The sequence below is a fragment of the Gobius niger genome (assembly GCF_951799975.1).
Source record: "Gobius niger genome assembly, chromosome: 9".
Taxonomy (NCBI): Eukaryota; Metazoa; Chordata; class Actinopteri; order Gobiiformes; family Gobiidae; genus Gobius; species Gobius niger.
The window spans coordinates 7,834,383-7,861,727 of NC_136860.1; the positions used below are offsets into that span (position 1 = coordinate 7,834,383).

The 27,345-nt window shown below is 46.9% G+C and overlaps 1 protein-coding gene across 4 annotated transcripts in view; it reads left to right on the forward strand.

Annotated features, from left to right (window-relative positions):
• The window catches only part of dip2a (disco-interacting protein 2 homolog A), a 142,671-nt gene extending 119,283 nt beyond the window's left edge, over window positions 1–23,388 (forward strand). For 3 of the 4 annotated variants that reach the window (XM_079562822.1, XM_079562824.1, XM_079562825.1), the window contains 21 exons: window positions 8–144; window positions 681–761; window positions 2,068–2,195; window positions 3,031–3,145; window positions 3,352–3,553; window positions 4,162–4,262; window positions 5,848–5,928; window positions 6,006–6,123; window positions 7,202–7,323; window positions 7,484–7,595; window positions 8,240–8,349; window positions 8,420–8,550; window positions 9,412–9,580; window positions 10,144–10,314; window positions 16,147–16,176; window positions 17,071–17,132; window positions 18,875–18,932; window positions 19,005–19,079; window positions 20,131–20,305; window positions 21,465–21,588; window positions 23,028–23,388. In XM_079562822.1, coding sequence (XP_079418948.1) covers window positions 8–144; window positions 681–761; window positions 2,068–2,195; window positions 3,031–3,145; window positions 3,352–3,553; window positions 4,162–4,262; window positions 5,848–5,928; window positions 6,006–6,123; window positions 7,202–7,323; window positions 7,484–7,595; window positions 8,240–8,349; window positions 8,420–8,550; window positions 9,412–9,580; window positions 10,144–10,314; window positions 16,147–16,176; window positions 17,071–17,132; window positions 18,875–18,932; window positions 19,005–19,079; window positions 20,131–20,305; window positions 21,465–21,588; window positions 23,028–23,280 — 2,555 coding nt within the window. In that variant the 3' untranslated portion in view covers window positions 23,281–23,388. The remainder of the gene's footprint in view (window positions 1–7; window positions 145–680; window positions 762–2,067; window positions 2,196–3,030; window positions 3,146–3,351; window positions 3,554–4,161; window positions 4,263–5,847; window positions 5,929–6,005; window positions 6,124–7,201; window positions 7,324–7,483; window positions 7,596–8,239; window positions 8,350–8,419; window positions 8,551–9,411; window positions 9,581–10,143; window positions 10,315–16,146; window positions 16,177–17,070; window positions 17,133–18,874; window positions 18,933–19,004; window positions 19,080–20,130; window positions 20,306–21,464; window positions 21,589–23,027) is intronic. The other variant, XM_079562823.1, reaches the window with a different exon arrangement.
• The last annotated feature ends 3,957 nt before the right edge of the window (window positions 23,389–27,345 follow it).

Sequence of the window (27,345 nt, forward strand, 5' to 3'; positions counted from 1 at the left end):
TGTGCAGCGCTGGTGTGCGTGGTGCGGCTGGAGGGCACGGCGTTCCTCTGTCAGACGGATGAGGTGGGGGAGATCTGCGTCAGCTCAGGGGCCTCAGGGGTGGCCTACTACGGCCTGCCCGGGATGACCAAGAACGTCTTTGAGGTACGCATTGCTCTCTGAATGCTTAGTGGGAGTGGAGTACTGAATATTGTTTTCAGAAAAGCCCCATGGATGTTGATGGTCATATTTGACTTTGTTTGAACATGAAACCCTTTGACCCGATATTACTATTTAGTTCCTATACCCCTCATCTCGGGACGTTTTGTGACAAATTTCATAACTCTGTGACAAAGTATGACCTCACCGTGGTGCGTTGATGAAAGATGGAAGGTCCAGAGGGAACAACGCAGAGTGAGCTTGAACAAAAGATTCAGCTCTAACTGAAATAAATAGTGGAAAAAAGAGGGTCTTAGCAGCATAGGAATTACAAGAAAATGACGGCAATATTGGGAATCTTTTGGGGGGACACAAAAGAGAGTGTTTTGAAATCTTTAGTGATTTTAATCAATCAATCAAACTTTATTTATAAAGCGCTTTACAGATTACAATATTTAAAACAATACACCTGGCACACCCTCCCATATATATATTATATATTAGGACTTTAAAACATGGTGCTTGTGTGTCTCTGTCCGCAGACTGTCCCCTTGTCGTCCTCTGGCGTCCCCGTGTGTGACCGGGCCTTCACCAGGACCTCTCTGCTGGGCTTCGTCGGACCGGTCAGTGCCCTCCATCTAAACAAACACACATCCAATTTTCATCACTGTCCCATCGTCGTGCATTATTATTATTATTATTTTTTGTACATTCTCCGAGGCCAGAGGTTTACTTTGTTTCGAAATGTTGAGCCACGTTGATGTCGTCGTAGTTTGAAGGCTTTAAGAAAGGGCACAGGGGAAAGTTAGGTCAGTTTTTGTGGTTGACGTAGAATAAACAAGTACACTTGCTTACTTAAAAAAAATGTATCATAGAATTTTTTTTAGAGATTTTGACCACGGTGTGGGTGGTAAAGGTCAGTGTAGTTGCTGTTGTGACATAGCATTTTATATGTTCAATAGCGTCCCCTTAAAGCAGGGGTGTCCAAAGTGCGGCGCGAGGGCCAAATGCGGCCCTCATACCAATTTTTGGTGGCCCACAGCCTCCTTGTTTTATTGCCACACATTGCCAGAGATGGTCATTTTACTCCAATTTGAATAATTCCACGCAATTAAAACCTCAAAAATGAACATTTATTGTGGGACTGAGCTGGCATTATGGTTCTAAGTGTGTGGAATGGTTTAAACCTCTCTTAAATATACGCAGTTGAACGTTTGAATGCATTGACCACTGATCTGTGGCCCTCCATGCCTTATACATGGCAGTATATGGCCCACGGGGAAAAAAGTTTGGACACCCCTGCCTTAAAGGAAGAGGCCACCGTTTTTACATACTGAGATATGTTCTTACCATAGACGAGTTTATTTGTACCTGTCTGGTCTTCACACGTGCCCTCAGTCACAGCTCAGACGGCGTTAGCATTTAGCCTCTCCTCTCCTCTATAGCTCCAAACGAGGTGAACCTGTTTGAATATGGTTAGGTGAAGTGCTACACTATAAAGTATTATTACACAACATTAAACAATGGGGATTTTCTAAGTGGATAAAAAGTTGAACTATATTGTAAGGCTTAATAATACCAGGAGTAGTTCGACATCCACGCAGCAATATCTTCACTTTACTGTGCGGATGCCGAACTACTCCTGGTATTATTACGCCTTACAATATAGTTCCCCTTTTTATCCACTTAGAAAATCCACATTGTTTAATTTTGTGTAATTATACTTTAACCATATTTAAATAGGGAGAACGTGGAAGAGCTTGGTAGCTTCTATCTTCACCTCCTTTGGATCTATAGAGGAGAGGAGGAGGGGCTAAATGCTAACACCATACCTATTAAGCGTAATCCCACTTTGAGCCCGCCCTTTAGGATAAATGAGCCCACAGAACTGTCCTAACCTGCATGTGTATGTATCGTATGCTCCTGCAGGACGGCTTGGTGTTTGTGGTGGGGAAGATGGACGGCCTCATGGTGGTGAGCGGCCGCAGACATAACGCCGACGACGTGGTGGCCACCGCTCTGGCTGTGGAGCCCATGAAGTTTGTCTACAGAGGCAGGTAAGACTCGTACAGGTGCAAGTATCGGGCTTTGATACAGGGCTGGAGAAATGATTCAACCAGGCCAGCGACTGTCTGGACTTTTCTAAGGCCAGTGCCGATACGTACTGCTGATATTTTTGGCCAATTTTTCCAAAGGTCTTGTCTGTAATCCAGTGTATGATGTTTCTTAACTGTAAAACGTGTCAGTGTTGAGCTGTGACAGCAGGGGGCGCTTTATTAGAGGCATATAAGTTTATTTATTTAGGACATTCCTGTTTAGTAGGTTCTTCAGAGGGAGGTAGTTTGAAAGACCAAAATCAGCAGGTTCCAAAACGAAAAACGGTACATCTCAATCTATTATGGTTCTGAAGTTAGAAGGAAAAGTCTGTAACATAAAATATCTAAAATATGATCCGAGGTGAACAAACTTGTGACCGATTTTCTTCATTATGTTTCTCAGTTCCCCTAAAGCCTAGTGTGGGAGGGAACATATTAAAGACATCGGCTACTGTGACCATTTAGTCCAGGGGAAGGCAAAGTCCTCCATAATGGATTCTTTATTCGGTGGAAAATTGGAGGGTTTGGCCCTTGGTCTTTTGATGAAAATTGGCCCTCCACCAAGCGAACTTGCCTATCCCTGATTTAGTGCTCAAGAAGAACAACACCACTATTTGTGCAACTAAATACTTAAGTTGGCAGGAGTTTTGTCTGCGGTGCCAAAGCTTGGCTCTCCATCATTTAACAAGGACCAAATGTGATCTTTCCTGCCTGTTTTGTGGAGGTTGTTGAGTGTCTGAAAATGCAGTTACTGTCCCGTTCAGAAGTGCCATGGTTCTGTTGCTGTGTGTTCCAGGATAGCGGTGTTCTCGGTGTCCGTGCTCCATGACGAGAGGATCGTGGTGGTGGCGGAGCAGAGGCCAGACGCTTCAGAGGAGGACAGCTTCCAGTGGATGAGCCGCGTCCTGCAGGTCAGAGCGCGCTCTTAGTTCAATACAAGCCACAAAAGCCGAGGTAGACGGTGATGTTTCCCTCTTCTAACACTGATCACAGCTGTAGGATCTGTGTGGTATTCATTTAAAATAATGCAGCTAACACCTTAAAGATAGTCGAGAACTCCTTCCTTTAAGTTTGGCTGCCCTGCATGTTCATTTCCGTCCCTTGTCTTGTTTTCCAGGCGATAGACAGTATCCACCAGGTGGGCGTGTACTGCCTGGCTCTGGTCCCCGCCAACACGCTGCCCAAGGCTCCCCTGGGCGGCATCCACATTTCTGAGACCAAACAGCGCTTCCTGGAGGGGGCGCTGCACCCCTGCAACGTGCTCATGTGCCCCCACACCTGTGTGACCAACCTGCCCAAGCCCCGGCAGAAACAGCCAGGTACCAGCCACTGCAGATCCGCGTTTTTACTCTTATGAGGAGGTTTGTTCATGTGGGACAGCAAACATAGAGCACACAATATCTGTTTGAATAATAGAATAAATTCATTTTTAGTTTTAGTCGACTTTAAGTTAAGTTTTAGTGGATTGATGGAATCAGCTACATCATGTTGTTGAACCAGCAGGACTCTCCGGAATCTCTTTATTTTACAGTACCTTGATATAATGTACCTAACTACATTTAGAACAATGTAATGTGACTGTAACAATCTGTAATAACTTGTACCTATGGGTTAGATACACAATGGAATAACTTGTATTAGGACTTTGTAGGTACACAATGTAGGGTTAGAGTTACCGGTACTAATACAAGCTATTTCGTTGTGTATCTAACCCATAGGTACAAGTCATTACACATTGTTACAGAGCACATGTAGTAAATTTAGTTAGGTACAATGCATCAAGGTACTGTAAAATAAAGTGTTACCGACTCTCTTCTGAGAGGCTGTGATTTGCTTAGTTACCCAGGAGCAGGTGACTTGTTTGTGTGTTCAGTGATGCTCCAGCTGCATGTTGTAGTGACTGATGTCCCTGTGTGTGTTTCCGCAGAAGTGGGCCCGGCCTCTATGATCGTGGGGAACCTGGTGTCAGGGAAGAGGATCGCTCAGGCCTGTGGGAGAGACGTGGGGCTGATGGAGGACAACGAGCAGGTCTGTAAACTCTGAGTTTATTTTTTTAATCAAACGTTTTAGCACATGAAGCTAAAGCGATTCCATTTGAAGACATTGATAGAGTAAACTTATTAACATTTGTAGGATGCTCTTAGTGGTTTAAAAAGGCACTATAACTGAACGTGGGTTGCACAAAGCTGGGGATGAGACACAAGCACCAGTTTCGCAATATGTAAAAATGCCATTCCTTATTTGAAAGCTCAGAACCTCTAGAAGCTGGAGGCTGCACTAGCACTAACTTGATTAGGGCCTGGAGCTGGGATTGTGAAATCGAGAGGGGGTTATTTCCGAACCCAGTTTAGTTTTAGGATTTGGCAACAATAAGTGAGGGGCGCATTCTTCTCTGATTGTCCACTCGTTTCAGTGTATGCCAAAAAACTGAGAGATTAATCTATGACCTAAAAAGGGAAGATTTGGAAATAAGTTGGTATGTGTTTGGACATAAGTAACTGGAGTTTTGCAATAAAAAACAGTTTGAATGCGTCCGCTGTTAGTTTTATGGACACTGCTTCACCTCGAAGAGCACAGATGAAGAGCTTTTCCACCATCAAACACGGGGACACCGGTTAGCCTAGTCGCGATTTTATTTTACACAGGACCCGGACGTACCGCCAGCTGCTGGGAGGGCGTTGAGACGAAAGCCGGTCCTCGCTCATGTCGCTGTCGCAGTTCTTACATCCTCACATAGAACAGTCTGCATTGTCTCACATAACTGTTAAGCAGGTGTGTAAAGCTTTAACAATGCACGGGAACCAGTGCAGGCCGAGTTTCTCAAGGTTTGGCTTAAATGTTCTCGCTGACTGCGATCTAACAGGACTCTTATCTTTTCTCAGGACAGTTTTTCCCTCAGTTAAATACAGTAACGTATGAAAGCAGAAAGCATGTCGATGAACTAGTGTGCAGACGCCGCTGTTAATAAAATATCTCGAAATGCTTCTGTCTTTTGCGGCTAAATGTGACTAAAACAAAAAACATTTTAACTTAAAAGACTAAAACTAAGAGGACTGCAGTACTAAGTAACTTGTTTACCTTAATAAATCCTTTCCGTAGTCCCTCTGGGGGTAATACAAATGTTAATGGGATGATAAGGGGGTCTTTCATCTCCCCCTGGTGTCTCTGGCCAGAAAACCTGCAACTTCCCTGCCTACGGGTCTGAGGCCCCAATACACACTAATGGAATCATGAAGAAGAAGCTAACAGGCTAACGGGCAAAGCTAACTGCGGGCTAGCGCCACTTAAACAGTATTTACAGCCAAGTTTGAGTGAAAAATAATTGAACACGGACAGTGCTAACCAGTAATTTAGCGTTAGCTTCATGCTACATATGCTAATGTTAGCAACATTATCTCCATTGTGTTATTGGATGTACAATATCCTTGTCTCCCTTTGTCGTTTCTGTCAGCGTAGTATTTACTCTCACAGACAATTAATGAGTAAAAAAAAAAAGTAACTTGCTACGACACCTGCAGTGGCGCTTATGGCCTCTAGGGGCATGAGTTACTTAGTACTGCTTTAAAGTACATTGATACTTGTGTCACTGATATGTTTCTCTTTGTGTGTGTAGTTCCTGTACATCCAAGACGTGCTTCAGTGGAGGGCCCAGGCCACTCCGGACCATCCGCTCTTCGTGGTCCTCAACTCCAAGGTTCAGCCCCACCCGACCACAACATTCCAAACATTGATCATAAGTGTTGACATGTTTGTGTTTATATTTGTTCTTAGGGGACAGTGTCGAGTACAGCCTCCTGTCTCCAGCTGCACAAGAAGGCGGAGAGAGTGGCGGCCGCGCTGACGGGACGCCTCAACACGGGGGACCACGTGGCGCTAGTCTACCCCCCAGGTACAGTTACTACGATGTCAGGCCTCACAATTTTTCACTCTTTTTTTTCCGGACTATAAACATATTTATCACACATCAATAAAGTCAAGCCAGAATCGGGTCCATGTGGATGTGAAAAACTGATTGTTCGGTAGAAAAACGGCAAACGGCACTTGTTAACGTTAACATATGTAGCATGAAGCTTCCTGGTTGGAATTGTTAGTTTTATGGGCTGTCAAACCACTTTGCTCCTTTCTATGTCTCTGTATCTTGATTTAGTAAAAAGAAGGATCAGTTTTGTAGGTCTTAGCTTTCAAATGAGGCATTACACTGTGGCTCTCTCGTCAAACAGCTTTTAGATTAGGGTAAAGTTGTACTGGAGAAAATGCACTCCGTTGAGGCGGAGGTTAAGAGGTTAACGTAATGGTGGAGACATGGGAGACAGTTAAAGAGACTAGATGCAAGTCAGTCATATTTATACTCACTACTGCCACCTCAGGTCAAACCTGCCAAACACATCTTATGCTGAGTTTTTTTTCATTCTTTTGAAGATCATCTCCATTTTAGACGCTTTTATGAGATAGTCACGTGACCTTAGTTCATATGTGCTGAGAGAGAAGACGCTGGACCATTGATGTGCTGGACTCTGTGACAGTTTTTATTTCATGTGGACAGGCCCAGCCGTTACAGAGATATTAACCATAAACCAAGTCCAAAGTTAAGTTACCACTACAGTCGACCTTGCTGCACCAGTTCCATTTTAAATCATGCTTACAGGAATCGGCCATAAAATCGTCATGTTCGAAGCCGCCAGAGGTGAATTTTAGCTTCATGCTACATATGCTAATGTTAGCAACGAGTGACGTTTTTCGCTTCTACTGAACGATCTGCATCCAGATGGGCACGATTTTGGCTTGACTTTATTTGTGTGTGATAAATTTGTTTATAGTCCACCAGAAAACAGCTGATAAGAGACAAAAGTGTTGTTGCCCGTGACGTTCTGATGAAATGAAAAGTTTGTTGCACTAAAAATGATTTGTCTGACAGTTGTAGCCTCTTTTTTATTAATCGTAATGAGATGTTTCTGGTGTGTGTTCAGGAGTGGAGCTGATAGCCACGTTCTACGGCTGCCTGTACGCCGGCTGTGTCCCGGTCACCGTGAGGCCCCCGCACCCCCAGAACCTGGCCACCACGCTGCCCACCGTCAAGATGATCGTCGAGGTAACGCCGGCCGCTCTGGCTAATTCAGAGCGGACATGTCCCGCTTTAGCCTGGCTGTTAGAGGCACATATTCTACCAAACCAAAGCCGTATTTGTCCTGCTCTCCTGGTTGGACAGTGACATTGGACTTATCCTGATTTGGTGCTGATGTTCTCCACAGGTCAGTAAGTCGGTGTGCATCCTCACCACACAGGCCATAATGAAACTGCTCAAGTCCAAAGAGGCGGCAGCGGCGGTGGAGGTCAAGAGCTGGCCACTGGTCATGGACACAGGTGATTCACACACAACCTATTAACGCATCAACTCTAATCTACTCTTTGTTTAGGGTTAGTGCCCATATGTGTTTTAGTCATAGGATTAGGCAACCCATTAACAAACTTCACAAAAGCTGGGGCTCTATGGGCTTGATCACTGTGGGTCAAGAGGGTGAAAGCTTAAAGGAACCGCGGTTGGAGCCGTAACCTAAGGATAGTGGAGTTTACGAACTAAAGCTAACCTTACCTTAGCCCTAAACTTAAGGATAGTGGAGTTTACAAACTAAAGCTAACCTTACCTTAGCCCTAAACTTAAGGATTGTGGAGTTTACAAACTAAAGCTAACCTTACCAGATGAAAAGTTACGAGAGTTGTAGCTATTATTAGTAATTAACATCCGGGCATTTTCTATTTAACACAGCCGTGCCAAACAAACAATACATATTGCGGCGGGGGTAATCTGAAATCAGGGGGGGTAACTTGAAATCAGTTTCAGGTTACCCCGGGGGTAATTTGAAATCGATTTCAAGTTACCTCCCGGTAGTCTGAAATCAATTTCAAGTACCGGGGGGTAAGGTGAATGGGGGGTAGTTTGAAATCGCTACACCGGCCCTGCTCAGTTTGTCCAAAAGTGACTCCTGTAAATGTAACTTCTGCGGCAGATGACCTCCCCAGGAAGAAGAGCGCTCAGATGTACAAGCCGCCCACTCCGGAGATGTTGGCCTACCTGGACTTCAGCGTGTCCACCACGGGCATCCTGGCGGGGGTCAAAGTGCGTGCACCTCAGTACTGTATGTCCCCACTCTCTCAGCTTGATATTATTAACACACTGGTTTGTTCAGATGTCCCACAGCGCCACCAGTGCCCTGTGCCGCTCGGTGAAGCTGCAGTGTGAGCTGTACCCGTCCCGACAGATCGCCCTCTGCCTCGACCCCTACTGCGGACTGGGCCTGGCTCTGTGGTGCCTCTGCAGGTAACGCTCCAGGGCCCTGGTCACGGGTAGAACCGGCCACTGACTGGTGTCAGAATATGTGACCAGACATTAAACAAATGCGCAGAAATCTATGACTAGTAGAAGGCAGTTATGTCTTGTGGGGAGGGGGGTTAACAACTCGACTCACATTCAAATGATGGCAGAAAGGCCCAAACCTGATCCCAGTAACAGTAAATCAAACCTGTGTGAATTTGAAAGTGGATTTTTGGACGAGCTGGGGGTTATTTTATCAGCAACTAATGAACAGAGCAGAAAGAAGCATAGGCTGTGTCCGAATCCCTAACCGGTGGTGTAGTCTACGTCAGGAGGGTCAAAATTCAGCTCCCACGGCGGGGGAGCCCCACCAACAGATGAATAATAATAATGAGCTGTGATTTAAAAATATAAGCCCGACTGTAGTTTAACAAATAATTACGGCTTACACTTGCATTGCACTTTACAAGCCCTGGGGCTGGCTGACCATTTACCATGTGGCTGTAATGTGTTGTTTATATCCAAATGTGTGGAACTCTTTCCCTTTTTTATTTAAGCTGCCCCCTAGTGGCTTGAATGAGCATTCTGGTTATTTCTTTAAAGTCCACACAGGAATGGGCTAGTTTTTAACATACTCAGAAATCCATGCTTTACAAGTCAGGCTCTAAATTGGACAAAGATACGTGTACGAATACTGCTGCTCTTTATAATTTGTTCAGCACATAAAGGCCCCGCCCCCAGGACTGTTGGCCCGCTAAAAGATTACCATAAACCCAGAGGAAAATGGAAGACTACACCACTCCCAACTACACCACTGTCCCAAACTCCTCGTTCTCATTGACTATAAACTGCCCTGTGTGTTTGCAGTGTGTACGCGGGGCACCAGTCCATCCTCGTCCCGCCTCTGGAGCTGGAGACCAACCCGTCGCTGTGGCTGTGTGCGGTCAGTCAGTACAAGGTGCGGGTCACCTTCTGCTCCTACTCTGTCATGGAGATGTGCACCAAGGGCCTGGGCGCTCAGACCGAGGCTCTCAAGGTACGGCTCACATGCACCACACGCTTCACCTGGTACAGTGGGACACTTATTCACTTTTATTACAGACACTTTCATTTATGACTGTAAGTTTGGTGTTTTTCTGCTTTAAACATTGTTTACATCCAGTTTAGACAGAATTACGGCTTTAGGTCTATTTTAGATGAGTTTTAGTCCTAATATGGTTTTGTTCTCAGCCTCTAGTATTTTCTAAGACGGTATTTGGTGTTAAAGGTTTGAGAATCACTGGCTCATTACACTCTGCACATATGAACATGTTATATGTGTTGATATGAGAAGATAGTGAACCTTCTTTGAGTTCAGAACAGCCCAGTCCAGATGACGACTTTTGGAAAACCTTTGCTCTGATTGCTCATACCTGGACATTTGAGGGAGTTAATAGTTTTTGATAGTTTTCATGTCAGATCTTTGGACACACTGTTCACTCACATTAGTCACAAGACACTTTGCTGAATGTCTCTTCACCTGTGCTGTTCACCAGTAAAGAAAGTTCTACATCATCACTGATGAGTGTGATTGTTAAAGCCCTGTGTGTCCTGTTGCAGATGCGGAGCGTGAACCTGTCGTGCGTGCGCACGTGCATGGTGGTGGCGGAGGAGAGGCCGCGGATCGCTCTCACTCAGTCCTTCTCCAAGATCTTCAAAGACCTGGGACTGTCCCCTCGAGCCGTCAGCACCACCTTTGGGTGCAGGGTCAACCTGGCCATCTGTCTGCAGGTGAGACACTCTCTGTGTGTCTCTGAGGGACAAACCAGCAGCGGAGTCAAAGTCCTTCACTATTAAAGGACAGATCCCCATTCAGTATTACTCCATTACAAGTATGAAGTATGAAAATCAGAGTCAGAGTCCAAATTGCAGGAAGATTGTGCACCTGCAGTGCAGGGGTGTCAAACTCAGCCTCCACGGCGGGTCGAGGGCCGCATATGTATAACAGTAAAATACTATTGAGAAAACATTTTTCAATAAATGAAATGTAATAATATGCATTTTTGTGTAAAAAAAATTCTATGCGTATTTGACCAAAGAAGTTCTATTTCATCCCTCCTGACCGCCAGAGGCGGTGCTGTAAGCACTGAATGTTCCCTTCGCGCATGCGTAGTTCGAGTAATTAATACCAAATGAGTCACACCTGTGACCCTGGATGACGCCCCGGAGGTAATAAATCCCCCCGTCATCCGAGCCTCTGTTCCCTTTTTTCTTCTCGCGTGTGGTTCGAACAACGTGGCTTTAGCCGTTCGTTTTTGGAGTTTTTCGCTGTCGCTGGATGCCCTGTCGTCGAATCTGGCTGGAGTAGCGGTGGACCGTCCTCCTTGGGCTGCGACAGTTGGATCTTCGCTATTTTCTGTAGGTATATTTGAGTGTTGTTGGTGACGATAGCGTTCGCGCCTCCTCTCCCAACTCACGGCGTTTGGTGTTGGTACACACCGTCGTTGTTCTTTTGTGCTCCCGGAGTGTGGAGTTGGCTAACGGTGTTAGTCTTTTTTGTTGTTTTGCTATCATTGGTGACGGTAGCGTTCGCGCCCCCTCTCCCAACGTTAGCCTGTCTTTTCTGTGTATAGTCCGGATGTCGGTCTCTCTGAAGATGTTTTGTCTCTGGCGGCCTCAGCCTCTCGCTTTAGGGATGACGGAGAGGCTCCATTGTCTGTGGCTGGATCGCGCTCTTCGACTCAGAGTACAGCTAGTGAGGCGGCAGACAGCTCCATGCAGGAGGTCTTGTGCATGGCTTTGAGGCGGCTGCGGGTGGATATTCCGCAGCCGGGAGAATCTGCTCCTGGGAGCGCCTTCTTCAGGCGCGTACAGGCTCCTGCCCCTTTTATTGTCCCACAATCGTCGGAATATCTGAGGGAGTTAAATGCATGCTGGCGCGACCCAGGAGCTTTTTCGCACCTCTCCGCGGATGGTCGGGTGTTGGCTTCTATGCATGAGGCGGCAAAGGCAGGCTTGGAGCGCATGCCAGCGGTTGAACCTGCCATAGCTTCACTCATCGTGTCACCAGATGAGGCTCTGCGTCGTGATGTTCGTTGCCCACGGGTTCAATGTCGCGCTACTGATGACCTCCTCTGTAGGGCCTACAGTGCTGGCGCACGGGCTGGTCGTCTTGGTAACTCGCTGGCGCACCTCATGTTTGCCCTCTCTGCATCCTTGCAGGATGAGGGGGGTGTGGCGGTTGCTACCGGGTTTAGTGATGCGGCACTGCAGGCGTTTGCTCTGATGACCAGGGAGCTGGGCCGTGTAATGTCTTTCCTCGTTCAGGCTCGTCGGCAGGTTTGGCTGGCTCAGTCTACGCTGACTGAGACATGCCGTAGGACCCTACGCAGTGTTCCTGTGGAACCGGGAGAGATGTTTGGTTCGGCTGCCCTGGAGGCTTTGGAACGGACCGTTCAAGCGCGACAGACGAGACAGCAGCTTTCAGGTCTCAGCCGAGTTATGCAGCCCCCCCCTCCTCGGCGGCCGAGGCGCCTTGTTACTGAACCCGCTGACCGCTCGCAGCCTCGGTCCCGGGCTGGTGGTTTTTCTCCTCGTGATGTTTCACGGAGGACCAGTGGGGACTTTCGTGGCACGGTCCGCCGCTCAGGAGGGCAGGCCCGAGTGTCGGGTTCTGGCCGCCGCCCCCCCGGGGCCCCTAGGGGCCGTGGGGCTAGACAGTGAAGCCAACAGGCCGGCCGTCGGACACTTTTCCCATCAGCAGCTCAGTTACTGGGCTGCTCATGCTGTAGACCCATGGGTGGTTGCCACTTTGACCCATGGCTACAGACTACAGTTCCGACGCCGGCCACAATTTGCCCGCCGGGTCAGGATGACTACGATCAGCGACCCGGTGAAGGCTCAAGCCCTGGACCAGGAGCTTTCCGCCCTCCTGGCCAAGGGGGCAATCGAGGCAGTAGATCCTCTGCTGCAACCCAGGGGATACTATTCAACATACTTCCTCGTGCCAAAGAAAACAGGCGGCTTCCGTCCCATTTTGGATCTGAGGGGGCTCAATCGGTTTCTGAAGGTCCTGCCTTTTCACATGCTGACCACGGCAGAGGTTCTGCAGGCTATTGCGAGGGGGGACTGGTTCACGTCAATAGACCTCTCCGATGCGTACTTCCATGTGCCCATTGCGGTCGAGCACAGGTGCTTTCTCAGGTTTGCCTATCGGGGTCGCCATTGGCAGTTCCGGGTGCTTCCGTTTGGCCTTTCGCTTTCCCCAAGGGTTTTCACTCGGTGCGTGAAGGCGGCCCTCTCTCCTCTGCAGGCCGCTGGAATGAAGATTCTGCCGTATCTCGACGATTGGCTCATCTGCGCCCCCTCTCGTGCAGTCGCGATTCGGGAGACCGGTCGCCTTCTGGCTCATGTGTCCCAGTTGGGCCTCAAGGTCAACTTGGAGAAGAGTTGTCTGTCCCCGTCTCAGACGACAACTTTTCTTGGGATGATTTTGGACTCGACTTCCATGGCGGCTCGTCCATCGGTTCGCAGAGTAGACGACATCCTCCAGTTGGTCGGTCAGTTCACGCTGGGCAGGCGGTTCCCCTACGTCACCTTCCTGCAGTTGTTAGGGAAGCTGACATCTGTCACTCGCATTGTACCTTTGGGCCTGCTGTCGCTGCGTCCTCTACAGTGGTGGCTCAACGGGTTTCGCCTGGACCCCAGGCGTCACAGGCATTGCAGACTCACAGTGACAGGGACATGTCTCCGTGCCCTGACTCCGTGGGGGGACAGGTCCTATCTCTCCAGGGGTGTCCCTTTGGGGGTAGTTGTGTGTCGCAGGGAGGTGGTGACCACAGACGCCTGCTCTACGGGCTGGGGCGCTGTGTGGCAGCACCGGGCCGTCCAGGGGCGCTGGAGTCCGAGGGAGCGCTCCAGTCACATAAATGTGCTGGAGCTGCGCGCCGTTCACTTGGCTCTCCGGCGTTTCCTGCCCCACCTGGTAGGCAGGCATGTTCTCGTCCGAACAGACAACACCGCAGCTGTCTACCACATCAACCATCAGGGGGGCACCAGATCTGCACCGCTTCTGGAGGCGTCCAGAGCTCTTTTGGTGTGGGCGGCCCCTCGATTGGCCACTCTGCGGGCGGTGTATCTGCCTGGGGAACACAACCGGGTAGCGGACGCTCTCTCTCGTCAGTCATCTGCTCCGGGGGAGTGGACCCTTCACAGCGAAGTGGTGCACATGATTTGGGACCTCTTTGGTCGAGCGGAAGTAGACCTGTTCGCCTCGAAGGAATCGACTCAGTGCCCGCTGTGGTTTTCTCTTACGGGGGCATCGGGTGCACTGGGTCAGGATGCGTTGGCTCATCCGTGGCCTCAGGTCCTGCTGTTCGCTTTTCCGCCCCTTCCACTGATTTGGCCCACTCTTCAGCGGGTTCTGAGGGAGGGTCACAGGTTGTTGCTGGTGGCCCCGTTCTGGCCAGCACGGCCGTGGTTCCCCCTGCTGCGAAGTCTGATTCGCGGCAACCCGTGGTGTCTCCCGAACAGGAGGGATCTGCTGTCTCAGTTGGGAGGGCAGATTTGGCATCCCGACCCTCCTCGTCTTCGGCTGTGGGTCTGGCCGTTACAGGGCCCTTGTCACAGTTGACTGGGTTGCCGGCGTCTGTCCAGCACACCATTTTGAGTGCCAGGGCCTCCTCTACTCGTCGGCAGTATGATAACAGATGGCGTCTGTTTTCCCGGTGGTGTTCTGGTCGTGATGAGGACCCGGCTCTGTGTTCAGTGTCCTCTATTCTGGAGTTTCTGCAGTCGCTCTTTGATGAGGGTCGCTCTCCTTCCACGCTTAAGGTATATGTGGCAGCGATCTCTACTAATCATGCTGAGATTGATGGTTGTACTGTGGGGAGCCATAACCTTGTGTCTCGTTTTCTGCGTGGGACTCGCAGGTTACGCCCACCATCGGTCCCGCGGTCACCTGCCTGGGATCTGCCTGTGGTTCTCCAAGCGCTCTCCCGTCCTCCTTTTGAGCCTTTGGCGCAAGCGGAGCTCAAGTGGCTGTCATGTAAGACCGCTTTTTTGTTGGCTATTGTCTCTGCTAAAAGGGTTGGTGAGTTACATGCTCTGTCTGTTAGTCCCTCCTGTCTCCGGTGGAGTCCGGATGGCAGCGGTGTTACCTTATGGCCGAACACTGCATTTGTGCCTAAGGTGTTATCCGGTTCTCATTGTAACCGACCATTGCAGTTGGCACGGTTCCGGCCTTCCGGAGTGGCTGTGGAGGAGTCTGGCTGTTTGTGCCCTGTGAGGGCACTGGAGGCATACGTTGCGGCGACTGCGAGTTTGAGACGCTCGGACCAACTATTTGTGTGTTATGGAGGTCCTCAGTTGGGTCGCCCTCTGTCTAAACAACGTCTATCCCATTGGATAGTAGATGTCATCCGTCATTCCTACGAGGCGGAGGGTCACGCCTTGCCGATCGGGGTGAAGGCCCACTCGACTAGGAGTGTCTCCACTTCCTGGGCGGCTATGCGGGGTGTTCCATTGGATGCGATTTGTGCTGCGGCGTCATGGGCTTCCCCGAGCACGTTCACGAGGTTTTACAACGTCAATGTGGCGGCGTCTCATCCTCTGGGTCGTGCTCTCCTCCAGGGGCCTTCTGGATCCTCTGGGTAAGGTGGGTGCTCAGGATTCCTCGTGACGTAGCTGGTACTAGTCATTCAGTGCTTACAGCACCGCCTCTGGCGGTCAGGAGGGATGAAATAGAACGAAAGTTACGTATGTAACTACGGTTCTATGAATCCCGGATGACCGCCAGAGCTTCTCTGTCACTCAGAATCCTTGCGTTTTCGCGAGAAGATTCTTTAGGAACAGAGGCTCGGATGACGGGGGGATTTATTACCTCCGGGGCGTCATCCAGGGTCACAGGTGTGACTCATTTGGTATTAATTACTCGAACTACGCATGCGCGAAGGGAACATTCAGTGCTTACAGCACCGCCTCTGGCGGTCATCCGGGATTCATAGAACCGTAGTTACATACGTAACTTTCGTTTTACTTACCATCCCGATGGCCTGTAGCCAGAAAACCAGTTTGGGACAAAACCAAGACAGTTGGAACAGAAAAAGTCAGGTACCCAGCTTTAAAATAGAGCTGATTTGGCCCAAAGCCCCACAGGACGACAGCCTGCTGGATAATAACGGCCTCCACTTGTATTGCTCTTTACAAACCAGGGTGGCTGCACCCGTAGTGCTACGTGTGGACTAAATTTGACACTTGTCCATGCAGTTTGGCAGTTGTTTTGGGGTTCTGATATTTAGAAGAGTCAGAATGACAAGCCTGTGTTGTGTGTATTATAAGGCTTGAAAATGGGACAAAGTGTGCGGCTGTCTTTCACTCTTTACTTTGAAGCCTTTTTAGAAATGTAATGGAGTAGAAAGTCTGGAATTGTATGATCCTGGTGACTCTCTGTGCCCCGTGCGTCAGGTTGACTTGTGTGTGTGTGTGTGTGTGTGTGTGTGTGTGTGTGTGTGTGTGTGTGTGTGTGTGTGTGTGTGTGTGTGTGTGTGTGTGTGTGTGTGTGTGTGTGTGTGTGTGTATATGTCCCTGTCCTGTTGAAACGCTCTGTCTCTGTTCTGTGGTCAGCCCAACAGGTTAGGGAGGCCCCCGGAGCAGGTACTAACGCTCTGTCTGTCCGTCTGTGCCACTTTTGCATGGTGCCTCACTCTCGTGTCCATGAACTATTCGCACCCCTCTCCTCAGGTGCAACTCTGTAATCTTAAGAATCGAGCCATGCGCTTGTGTCGCAGCAAATCATGGAAAATACCTTCCCCCGTGTACTGCAAATATCATCGCCGTGTGCTAGGGCTGTCACGATAATGACTGTATCCACTGATCATTAAACTGCTGCTAAAAAGACTGAAGAATCTTTATTGTCGCAATGTTATCGTGACAGGCGTAGCTTTACCACAAACCATCCCAGGGCCATAACGCAAAGCATGTGCAAACCACCTCGACTGTCTCAGACGCAGGGACGTCAGGGGTTTTACGATTAACACCACGATAATAAAAGAGCATTAGAAGCCACAGTTGCCACGGAAATGGGCAGCTACACGGCACGAGCTAAGATAAGACAATGGAGAAATTCACTTGTGCGGAAACTCACCGATAGTTGAGCAAGGTAGGACGCTCTGCCTTGCATTTTGGAGATAATCCTTCGCCGTAAATGTCCAAGTGAAGGAAACTAACATGGAAAACCAGACTTCCCTTGTACAGAATCTCATACATGGAGTAAGTCAGGCCCCAAAATAACTGGAATTGATGGCGGTGGTGAAACTGTGTAGAAATGAATGTTGGAGTCTGAGCCACCGGAAAAGACTTGAAGTGAACCTCCCCACCCCCGCTCCCGTTCCCTTGGTGCGGTGTAGGGGAAGTGTGGACATGGTCATCTCCCCGCAGAGGCCTGGCTGTTTGGCTTGTGGCTGCCGCTGCTTTCCCGACACTCACGTCATCTGCGTTCCAGCGGCGTTCTCCTCCAGACCGTCCTCTAACGTCCACTCTGTCACGCAGGGCACCTCCGGACCGGACCCCACCACCGTGTACGTGGACATGAGAGCGCTGCGCCACGACAGGTAAAACGATGTCACAGAGCTGGGTACTGTTCAACGATACCGGAATGGTTTAGGTACTGCTGGTATCGAAAAATAAAAGTATCCAACGCAGGTACCAAAAAAATAATGTTATGCTGTTGGTCCAGGGACAGCATTGGATTAAGTGATTTGGTTGTTTCAGCTCAAATAAAGGATCACCCCCTTATTTTTTCTTCACATTTCCCAATTTTTCTCCATTTTTTTTTTTTACATGTTTTTTCCTTATTTTTGCCACATTTTGTTCTAATTTTCTGTTGTTTTTTTTCTGAATTTCTTCCCCCTTTTTCCAATTTAAACACTTTTTTTCCCCTCATTTTTGACACAATTTCTTTACAGAATTTTTGCCCAATTTAGCATGTTTATACACGTTTTTCATATTTCTCTTAAAGAAGAACTAAGTAACTTGTTTACCTTAATAAAATCCTTTTCGTAGTAGTAGTTCTGGAGATAATGGGATGAGTGGGGGGCCTTTTATCTCCCCCCCCTCTGGCCAGAAAAGCACATTTGCAACTTCGCTGCCTCTGGATCGGAGTCTCCAATTCACAATAATGGAATCATGAAGAAGAAGCTAACAGGCTAACGGGCCAAGCTAACTGCGGGCTAGCACCACTTAAAGGGATATTTCAGGATTTTTGACATAGGGCCGGAGTGTTGCTGATTTCTGGAGATATTATTTTTGTGTAATTCATTTTGTGTAATAGTTACGTGACGCTAAACTAGTGCATTTCTATGGTATCAGCTAGCCTGCATTAAAAACAGTCTGACCCGCTCCACAGAGCACCTGAGGCAAATCACTTCTAACACCAGACTAACCATATAAATGTCTGGGTTGACAGAATATATTTTGTAATATAACTGACCTTGCATCACATGAATGATCACATTTTGAGGGACTATTTTCTAGCAGATCACTCCGCCGCTGCGTAGCTTATACAACCACGAAGCTGATGCTGCTCAAATATAAGGTATTTTAAATGCAAAATGGTTAAAATATTTCTATCGACACAGACATTTATATGGCTAGTCTGGTGTTATAAGTGATTTGCCTCAGGTGCACTGTGGAGCGGGTCAGACTGTTTTTAATACAGGCTAGCTGATATCGTAGAAATGCGCTGCTTGAATTACAAAAAAAATATCTCCAGAAATCAGCAACACTCTGGATAACTAGGAAATGAGGCCCTATGTCAAAAATATAGTATAGTATTTACAGCCAAATTTGAGTGAAAATAATGATCTTCATTGGATGAACAATATCCCTCTGTCCCTTTGTCTTTTATGTCAGTGTAGTATTTACTCTCACAGACAATTAATGAGTAAAAAAACGTAACATGCACATTTTTCCGCCACATTCTTTTATTATTTCCCTACAATTTCTTCAATTTTTCCACATTTTTTTCTAAATGTTTGCCCCCTTTTAACATTTTTTTATCCTTGCATACTTTTACTTTTTTGACACAATTTCTTCAATTTTCTCTCTTTCTTCCCCCAAATTCTTCCCCATTTTCCCCACATTTCTTGACATTGGAGATGAATCCATTATTGTAAATTTGCAGGTCTGCCACACATTATTGTTCTGTTTTCTGGCTCTAGACGATATAAAAATATATTTGAGTATCAGTATCGTAAACCAAGTATCGTTAAAGTACTGGTATGGAAAGCAAAGTAACGGTGCCCCGGCCTGGTCACAGTGAGCCGGTCTGAGCCTGTGGTCCTTGTGTCTGCAGGGTGCGCCTGGTGGAGAAGGGCTCTCCTCACAGTCTGCCGCTCATGGAGTCTGGAAAGGTACGTACTCGGCTCCTCAGAGACGCTCTGTTGGACTCCATGTCCCTAACGCTCGGCTGTTTGTTTGAACAGATCCTCCCCGGAGTCAAAGTCATCATCGCCAACACGGAGACCAAAGGGCCGCTGGGAGACTCGCACCTGGGGGAGGTCAGGCACACAACACAACACAACACAGAATGACGAACACGAAATACAGAGTCATCCATGCCTTGTGTATCCGATATAACTGTATATTACATTACACATCACGATATAACAAAAAGACACTCCAGGATCAATTGTTTTTTAGGTTTTCACTGCTGATTGAACTGTATCCATGGTTACGTATACATTCCATTACGAAAAACCTTCCAAAAATCCTAAAAAAACGGAAATATAATTGATCCTGAAGCATCATAGGAGCCACTGGGATGGAAAGTAAAGGCGCTAAGCTAATCACTCACAGCCGCTGGGTCACTGAAAGGTCAAATACGCACTAATATCAACTTTCTTTTTACATTAAAAGTTGCATAGTGCAGCTTTAATGCTGCCCCTGGACCCAACAGCATCAAAACTTGGATCTAAAGATATACAAGTTTTCTTTCAGTACCTGCTTTCAATACTTTTATGTTTTTGATACAAGTTGTACCTAAACTTTCAACTTGATCCCATCTACAGTCCCGTGCAGTGGGTGAGAGGTGTTTCCCACCTCTCTATGCACTTTAACATCGGAGCATAATTTATACCTTTAAAGTGCATGTGACACGTTAGACACAATTTTTGTTAAAACATAGTTAACACAATTAACACAATTATAATTAAGATTTTGCTAATAAATGTTGCCCATTTTCTTTTTGGTTTCACGATTTTTGTGATGTTTAGAGTTCCTTATTGGACACTGACAGGAAGTGACATAGATAGAGGCAAACTATTTTAAACAGTTGCCGTGCCGACCATGTCATGTCAATGAGAAATGAGTCAAACTGCTATGCTCCTCTATCTATGTTACTAGCTTCAAAAAATTCATTCATTAAAATTTCTGCTTCACTGAAATAAAATGTTGTTCTCCATCTTAATAAGTCGTATTTACAAAAGCATTAAAAGCAGACCTGGCATGTGCACGTTAAATTGTAGAGAAAGTGTTCTGAACCAGGCTAGAAATGGCCTGGCTCCTCCAGTGGATCAAACTCTCTAAGACTGCTCCTTCTGTCTCCTCCAGGTGTGGGTGAGCAGTCCACATAACGCCTCTGGGTACTACACGGTGTACGGGGAGGAGGCGCTGCACGCCGACCACTTCAACACGAAGCTGAGCTTTGGAGACACACAGACGGTCTGGGCTCGCACCGGCTACCTGGGCTTCCTGCGCCGCACCGAGCTCACCGACGCCAACGGAGGTGAGCGGCTCCAGGGGAGCGAGGAGACACCACAGACCGGGAGTCACTGACGCTGACGACTCGCTCGTGCTGAACGGGCTTGACTGCACAGACTTTTACAACTGTGCAAAGAGCTAAGAAATAATAAGAGCCAGTAAAGATCTAATATTTAGTTTGTGCCGGAACATCACTGCGGCGTTACTGAAATAGTGGCTGAGTGGTTAACACTCTCCTCACAACAAGAAGGCCCCTGGTTTGATTCCCAGGCGGGGTGGGGTTTGCATATTCCCTTATCCACCCAAAACATGTACAATGGGCTAATCCTTTCGCCGGGTTATCATATTCGTAGCCATTGCAATTTGCTCAATGGCCATTTGCACATTTTAATAAAATTAGATTTAAAAAACAGATAAAAACTTAAGTAATTGTCAAACCGAGTTTCTTTCATAAAAATTATTTCAGATGGTGGCGCTATTTTACCATTTGTTAGCGTTAAATTAACGTTAGCCTTTAGCTTCAATGCTAAAGCTGCTACAGTTGTAAACACAGAAGTCTCCTCAGGTGAAGTGTTTACTTTCTGCTTGTTTTCCTGTTTAAATGCTTGTTTCATAGACTGTATGTATAAATGGACAGCTTCTGCTCACTGCTCCCCATTTACCATAATGACCAAGCTCATGGGGGAATTCATGGAGGATTTACAGACTCCCCCTCCCCAGCTCTGACGAAGCATGTTCCTAAAAAGGGCATAAGGGCGGGATCTTCACTGTAGACTCCGCCCTTGCGTGACGTGTAGCTCGCGCTGCTCCAATGCTAACAGTCCGACCCTCATCAAGTACGAGATTTCTAAGATTCTTCTTACGAAAACCAGCCTGGTTTCTTATATTGTGACTAACCCAGCGTTAGCACAGGAGGAACATCTAGCTCTAGATAATTCCCAAAAAATTGGGACCAGGCTTTAAAGTTCTTTTAACGTGTCTAAACTCCAATGCTTTTCAATGGGGCACTAGCGGCGACATGGAGGTACTACAGCAATGGCGGCCTCTAGTGTGGTTGTCAAAAAGCAGGGCAGCCAGCGGCCATTGGTTTCAGCGAGACACGGCTAACTCCTCACAGGAATAAAACAGCCTCTTCTGTTCATGAATAGTGACGCCTCTGTCTGCACGTGTGTTGTGTTTGGCAGAGCGCCATGACGCCCTGTACGTGGTGGGCTCGGTGGACGAGACGCTGGAGCTGCGGGGCATGAGGTACCACCCCATCGACATCGAGACGTCGGTGATCCGGGCGCACCGCAGCATCGCAGAGTGGTGAGCGCTCAGGGAGAAACGCCATGTGCAGCTTCAGACACAAAACACTGTTCAGAACCGCTCTCCACACTGACATCTGGTGGTAATAAGATAGTACAACATCTATAATGGTTCAAACAACTGTCCAACCACGACCACATCCTCAATTCTAAACAGTAAACCAAATATATTTAAATGTCAAGATTTTTACTCTAATATATTTTTACGATTCTGAAAAAGGTGGTCAAAAACTTTATTTACAGATATCACTTTTTAAATATTACTTCAACAAAAGTCAAAGTTGCTTAGTCAGATTAGTACAGGGGTGGCGAACACGTGGCTCTTGGCCAATCAGAGTGCGGCTCTTTGCATGATTGGATATGTTTAATAAAATGCGGCTCTTTGCAAAATAATTGGTAAATATTTCCCATAAACTGTAACAGTCTTTGACCAAAAATCCAACCATCGTCCTACAGACCCTGTTTCCATCTCTACATGAATGAGAGTCTGTATCTCTCTCCTTTTCGTGGCGGTGTGTAAAAGGAGCCCGTGCAGCCTCACTCACAGCGGGATGTAGGTTGAACAACAGTCAGGCAGATCGTGGCACTGGTATCAGCTTCTGTGCTTTTCAGGTTTCTGATCAGCCTACTCTTTATTTGATTAAATTTGGCTTCATATTCACAGAAAAAGATCAAAATTAGGAAATGGAAAAAAGCGGAGCTCTTTTGAAGCTTATGATGCGAAGCGCGACATCGTAACGCGGAAATACGAAAAGTCATGACTTTTCTTTCACATGTGACTGAAACTGTAACAGATGCAACAAAAAAACAGACTCTCAGACGTCCAGAGGCTCCTGGTTAAAGTTCATGAACTTTGTGCAGCCGAGAGTGCGTTCTCTGCACAGTCCAGTCAGGACAAAGCTGCAGGCACTGAGCGCACAGGCCAGGGGCGAATCAGAGGAGGGGGCTCAGTGGGCAGGACCCCACATACAAACACACCCCAGCATTAAAAAAAATAATAACAATCTAATTCTGTCTCAGTCAGAGCAGAACAGCACAAAATTTCAGTTAATATACATGTATTTCAATCTTGGTGAGGAGTAAAACCATTTAATCTAACATAATTATTTTTTTTTAAAAAATGGTCAAATTCTATTTCATCACAATAAACTACCGCCCCGGAATCTCACTAATGGTCGGTGCCTTTGTGGCTCTTCACAGGATCAATGTTGAAAATTTCGGCTCTTGGTCTGTGACTAGTTGGCCACCCCTGGATTAGTACTTGAGTGAAAGTACTGATGTATTTGCTGTAGAAAACACTTAAGTATCCAAAGTTGAAAGGCAAGGCAACTTTATACCACACTTGTGCAGGCATTTAGAACAAAATGTGTAATGAAGACAGAATAAAGATGTCCTCTGAACGTAGTGGACCAGCTCTCACTCTCCTGTCCCCCCCCCCAGCGCCGTGTTCACGTGGACCAACCTGCTGGTGGTGGTGGTGGAGCTGGAGGGCTCCGAGCAGCAGGCCCTGGACCTGGTGGCCCTGGTGACCAACGTGGTCCTGGAGGAGCACTACCTGATCGTGGGCGTGGTGGTGGTGGTGGACCCGGGCGTCATCCCCATCAACTCCAGGGGCGAGAAGCAGCGCATGCACCTGAGGGACGGCTTCCTGGCCGACCAGCTGGACCCCATCTACGTGGCCTACAACATGTGAGGTCACCGGGACGCTCTCACCTGCGGTCACCGGCCCGGGGACCTTGTTCTACGAGGCGCGTGACGGACCTCACACAGGAGTTAGGGCCCAACGCCATCGCCCTGACCTCCCCTGACCTCCCCTGACCTCCCCTGCTTAAGCCTGTCTCTGTGACTCCGTCTTTGTGATCCGTCACACAAGTCTCATAGCTGTGGTTTAGTTTATGGCGTCACTGAACCATTCCGCGCCCAAAAGGGGTACAGGCCGTTCCAATCTGGGCCCACTCTGGGTCCCCCGGAGCTTTCCTGTTGGCCTGGTTTGGAAGGAATGGGCAGTACAAGTCTCACAGTGGAAATAAACACACTTTGGTCATATTTAAGGCGAGACGCTGCAGGTGGGAAGGTGGATTTTTCTCACAGTGGTCGGCGTTGAGATCTTTAGCGAGTTTATTGAGCTTTGAACCCCAAAAACAAGGCGAAATTTGAATTTTTCACCGATTTGTTTCACTAATGATTGTGTTTTTCAAAAGCTAAACAAGATCCAAAATTCCCTCTGATTTGTATGTACTTTGTACTTGCAGTGTCTCGCCGTAAGCTTGTCCGTGTGATGTACAACATGTAACAACTGTGGATCCATGCATTTGACTCTGCACTATGTTTGTCATCCATGAGGTCACTGGTTCGACTCCAATGAAGCGGCGCAAAACAAGTCACTTTAATCAACGGGACGGATCATTTTGCGGGTGTTTCCAGGGCCTAAAACATGAACCCGACGGGCTACTTTTACCGAAAACAAAAAAGTCAGGGAGCTGCTTTCGCTTCATAGGCACTCGTGTAACTACGCTAACTCTCCTGGGTGAACTCCTCCGAAGTCGCAAAGATATCTGAAAGAAACTGACTTCCGTTTTGCCCCTATGTTTTACTATATGGACCCCAATGTTTGCTCAGCGTGTTCAGAACTGGCTGGAGATCCCTGGCCTAAACTGACCCATTCCGCAGCCAAAGCGGGGGCCAAGTCGCTCCATTCTGGGGCCACTTTTCCAATGGGGTGGAGAGGTTTGTGACGGGCACCTACATTTGTGAGATTCAGACAAACGCTGACCTGTTTCGGTGATCAGCGTCATATTCTGTGACGATAGCAAGTTCCTGTTGAGCTTTAACGTTGATCAAAACAAAGCTAGCTTGCAGTTAGCTACAGCCGCTTCCGGTTGAACGTCTCTCGTCTGCAAACCGAGCATTTAGAAAGTGTAGAAGAATCCATACAGATGTGAAATTAATATTAAAAAAGTTGGCAATTAACAGTAAGTCATTTTCCACATTGCGTTAACGTTGCCCCACAGCGCCACCCGTGGGTCACTCCAATTGTGGTCTGGGCCAGTTTATTCCGCCATTCCGCCCTCCTAAACGAGGTGCATGTGACCTTTAACACATTCTTTTTAGTCAGATGATCATCCAGGAGAGCTAAACCTTAAAGTGATAGTCTGGAAGCCTAAATGTTTTACTAGAATGTGCAAAATCGAAGGATCTCAGCGTCTAGAATAGCATCCTCCTGTGTTGACCAATAAGACAAGCTTTTCCCATGAACCGGCCTGTCAGGTCCAATCAGGAGGGAGGGGGAGGAGCTTGATCGTTCACTTTTAGAAAATAATGCTCCTGCTCTCCTCATTTTGCAAACTAATAAGGGCTTTCTGGTTAAAGGGGGGAGGAATTTGATTGTTTACTTTCTCTCCTCACTTTGCAAACTTACAGACTGTCACTTTAACTCCCGGGCTGACACGAGGTCCCAGCACCTTTTTCACTGACAGGAAAATGTGGCTGTGAAGTCTCCCGCCTCGCCCCCATGATGTCATGATTTGGGTGACCACTAACAGGGAAAGGAAACCAAAATGGCTTCTTACTCGGGATCACTCGTGAAATCAATCCAGAACATGAATGCTTTAGTTTGCCTGTGATTATTCCCGCCGCACTGGACACACTTCACAGAGAGAAGAACAGGGTGGGGGGGGGGAATCTCTCATGACGTCAACATTAGACCCTCGTCCTAAGCGTTTGGATTATACTTTAATGTGAAATATTTATTTTACACTTGGACACTAGAGGGGCCTGTGCCATATAAACTGGGAGAACTGTCTCACTATCCCCAGTTTAAAACGCCCTCTCTTGCATTTCATAATCCTGCAGTGAAAATCGAATGCCACTAGCAGTTATTTATTTCAGTTTGAACGCGACGTCAATAAACCACCAAGCACACAAGAACATACCTGTGTGTCGCTGTCCTTCCTAATCACTGAACTGACCGTTGGAAAGGAGAGGTTAATGCAGATCACGCTCGGGGAGGCCGCCCAAAGTTTTCATGGTAAAAACTATTTATGATAAAAATGTTTTTAGAAATGTACGTTTTTACAGTAGCTATATTTGAGGACGTTTGGTAGAGAATGTGACGGGGCTCAGAGGCTTGAACGGTTCATGTATCAGATGTGTGATATGCTTGAAAATAACCCCTAATCGTGCCATCTTTTAACTTTGTAAAAAAAAAACACCTCCCGCTGTTTTTAACGTCTGCCTAAAGCTGTAATTATGTACAGAAACTTGTGTAAATTATTAGTTCTGGCTTTTGGCGGGAAAGCGGGGACTGGGCCGAATGTCGCGTACTTCCTGTCGGACGAGAATCGTTTTTTCAGACGTTGGACCGAAAGCAGAGGAAACCTCCACAGCCAGGTTTTGGATGGACTTTTTTACAGCAGACGCTTTGCAGAGAAAGAGCAGCTGGAGGTTTCACGGACATTATTTTCATAACAGGATTTCTTAATGAATTAAAAAAGCTTTTAACTTAAACCCTGTGTGTGTTGTCATTAATAACTTTAAGCTGCTTAAAAGGCAATATTTGACTGCTTGACTAACTGTTTGGTAGTTTATGTTGGTGACAAATCATTTGGGAAACCGACTTAAAGGGACTATACGGAGTTTAAAAATGTTAAAATGATGTATTTTCCTCCCCCTACATGTTCCGGCCATGTCCTAAGTGACCTGTTCACCACAACTGCCTCTAAAATCCTGCACTGTCACTGAAGAACTTGTTACTTCAGGTCCGAAGTGCCGTCCTGCACGAGCTCAATATAGAAGCTGCAGTTACACGTATGACCTGAGGTGGCAGTAGTGAGTATAAAAAGGACAACTTGCATCTAGCCCCTTTAAATTCATCACAGTATTGAGTAGTTCTCAAAGTACATGCCTAATACCATATGTGCCCAATAGAGGGTGCTACAGGTTTTGCTGTAAACATACAGTGTTCTAAGTACTAATACACCTTGAACTTTTATTTCTGTATTTGAAAAGGGACAGTACACATGAATCAACGTTTTACAATGTAAACATGCCCGAGTTAGTAGAAAACTAATCTTCATCGATAGTCCCTTTGGCAGATGTCAAAACCAGCTTAGGAAAGACAGAAATTAAAATCACACCATAATTTACAAAACACAATATATATATAAATATATACATACATACATAGTACATAAAATGAGCCAAGTATACATTTTCAATATAACTAGTGCTCTCAAGTCTGTGTCTCCATGAGCCACTTTTTTGCATTCTTTTTAAAGGAATGAGGAAGACTCGCAAGTTGTTTCAGGCACTGGTGTTCCACTGGTGTTCCACTGGTGTTCCACTGGTGTTCCACTGGTGTTCCACTGGTGTTCCACTGGGGTTCCACTGGGGTTCCACTGGTGATATCTGTAGAGTTTTTCATCCAATATTTTAAGTGCTTGTTTATATAATGATTTCATGGGATTAATTGTTGTGGCATGTGAGTTGGACCAACTAATGATACAGTATGTGATATGTGAGGATCATGGAAAAAAAAGTATAATTTAGCAGCTTGACGTGACAGACAGTCTCTAATGAACCGAAAGTTTGATTAACAGAATTTGATTTTGCTTTAAAGCTAAGGTTTGAATCAATGTATAATCCTAGGTATTTCAATTCTGTAACGGCTTGAACTTTTTGTCCTGCTATTGAAATATCTGGTGTAATGTTTATGGTGTTTTTTGAAAGGAACATACAAACGGTTTTGGATACATTAAAG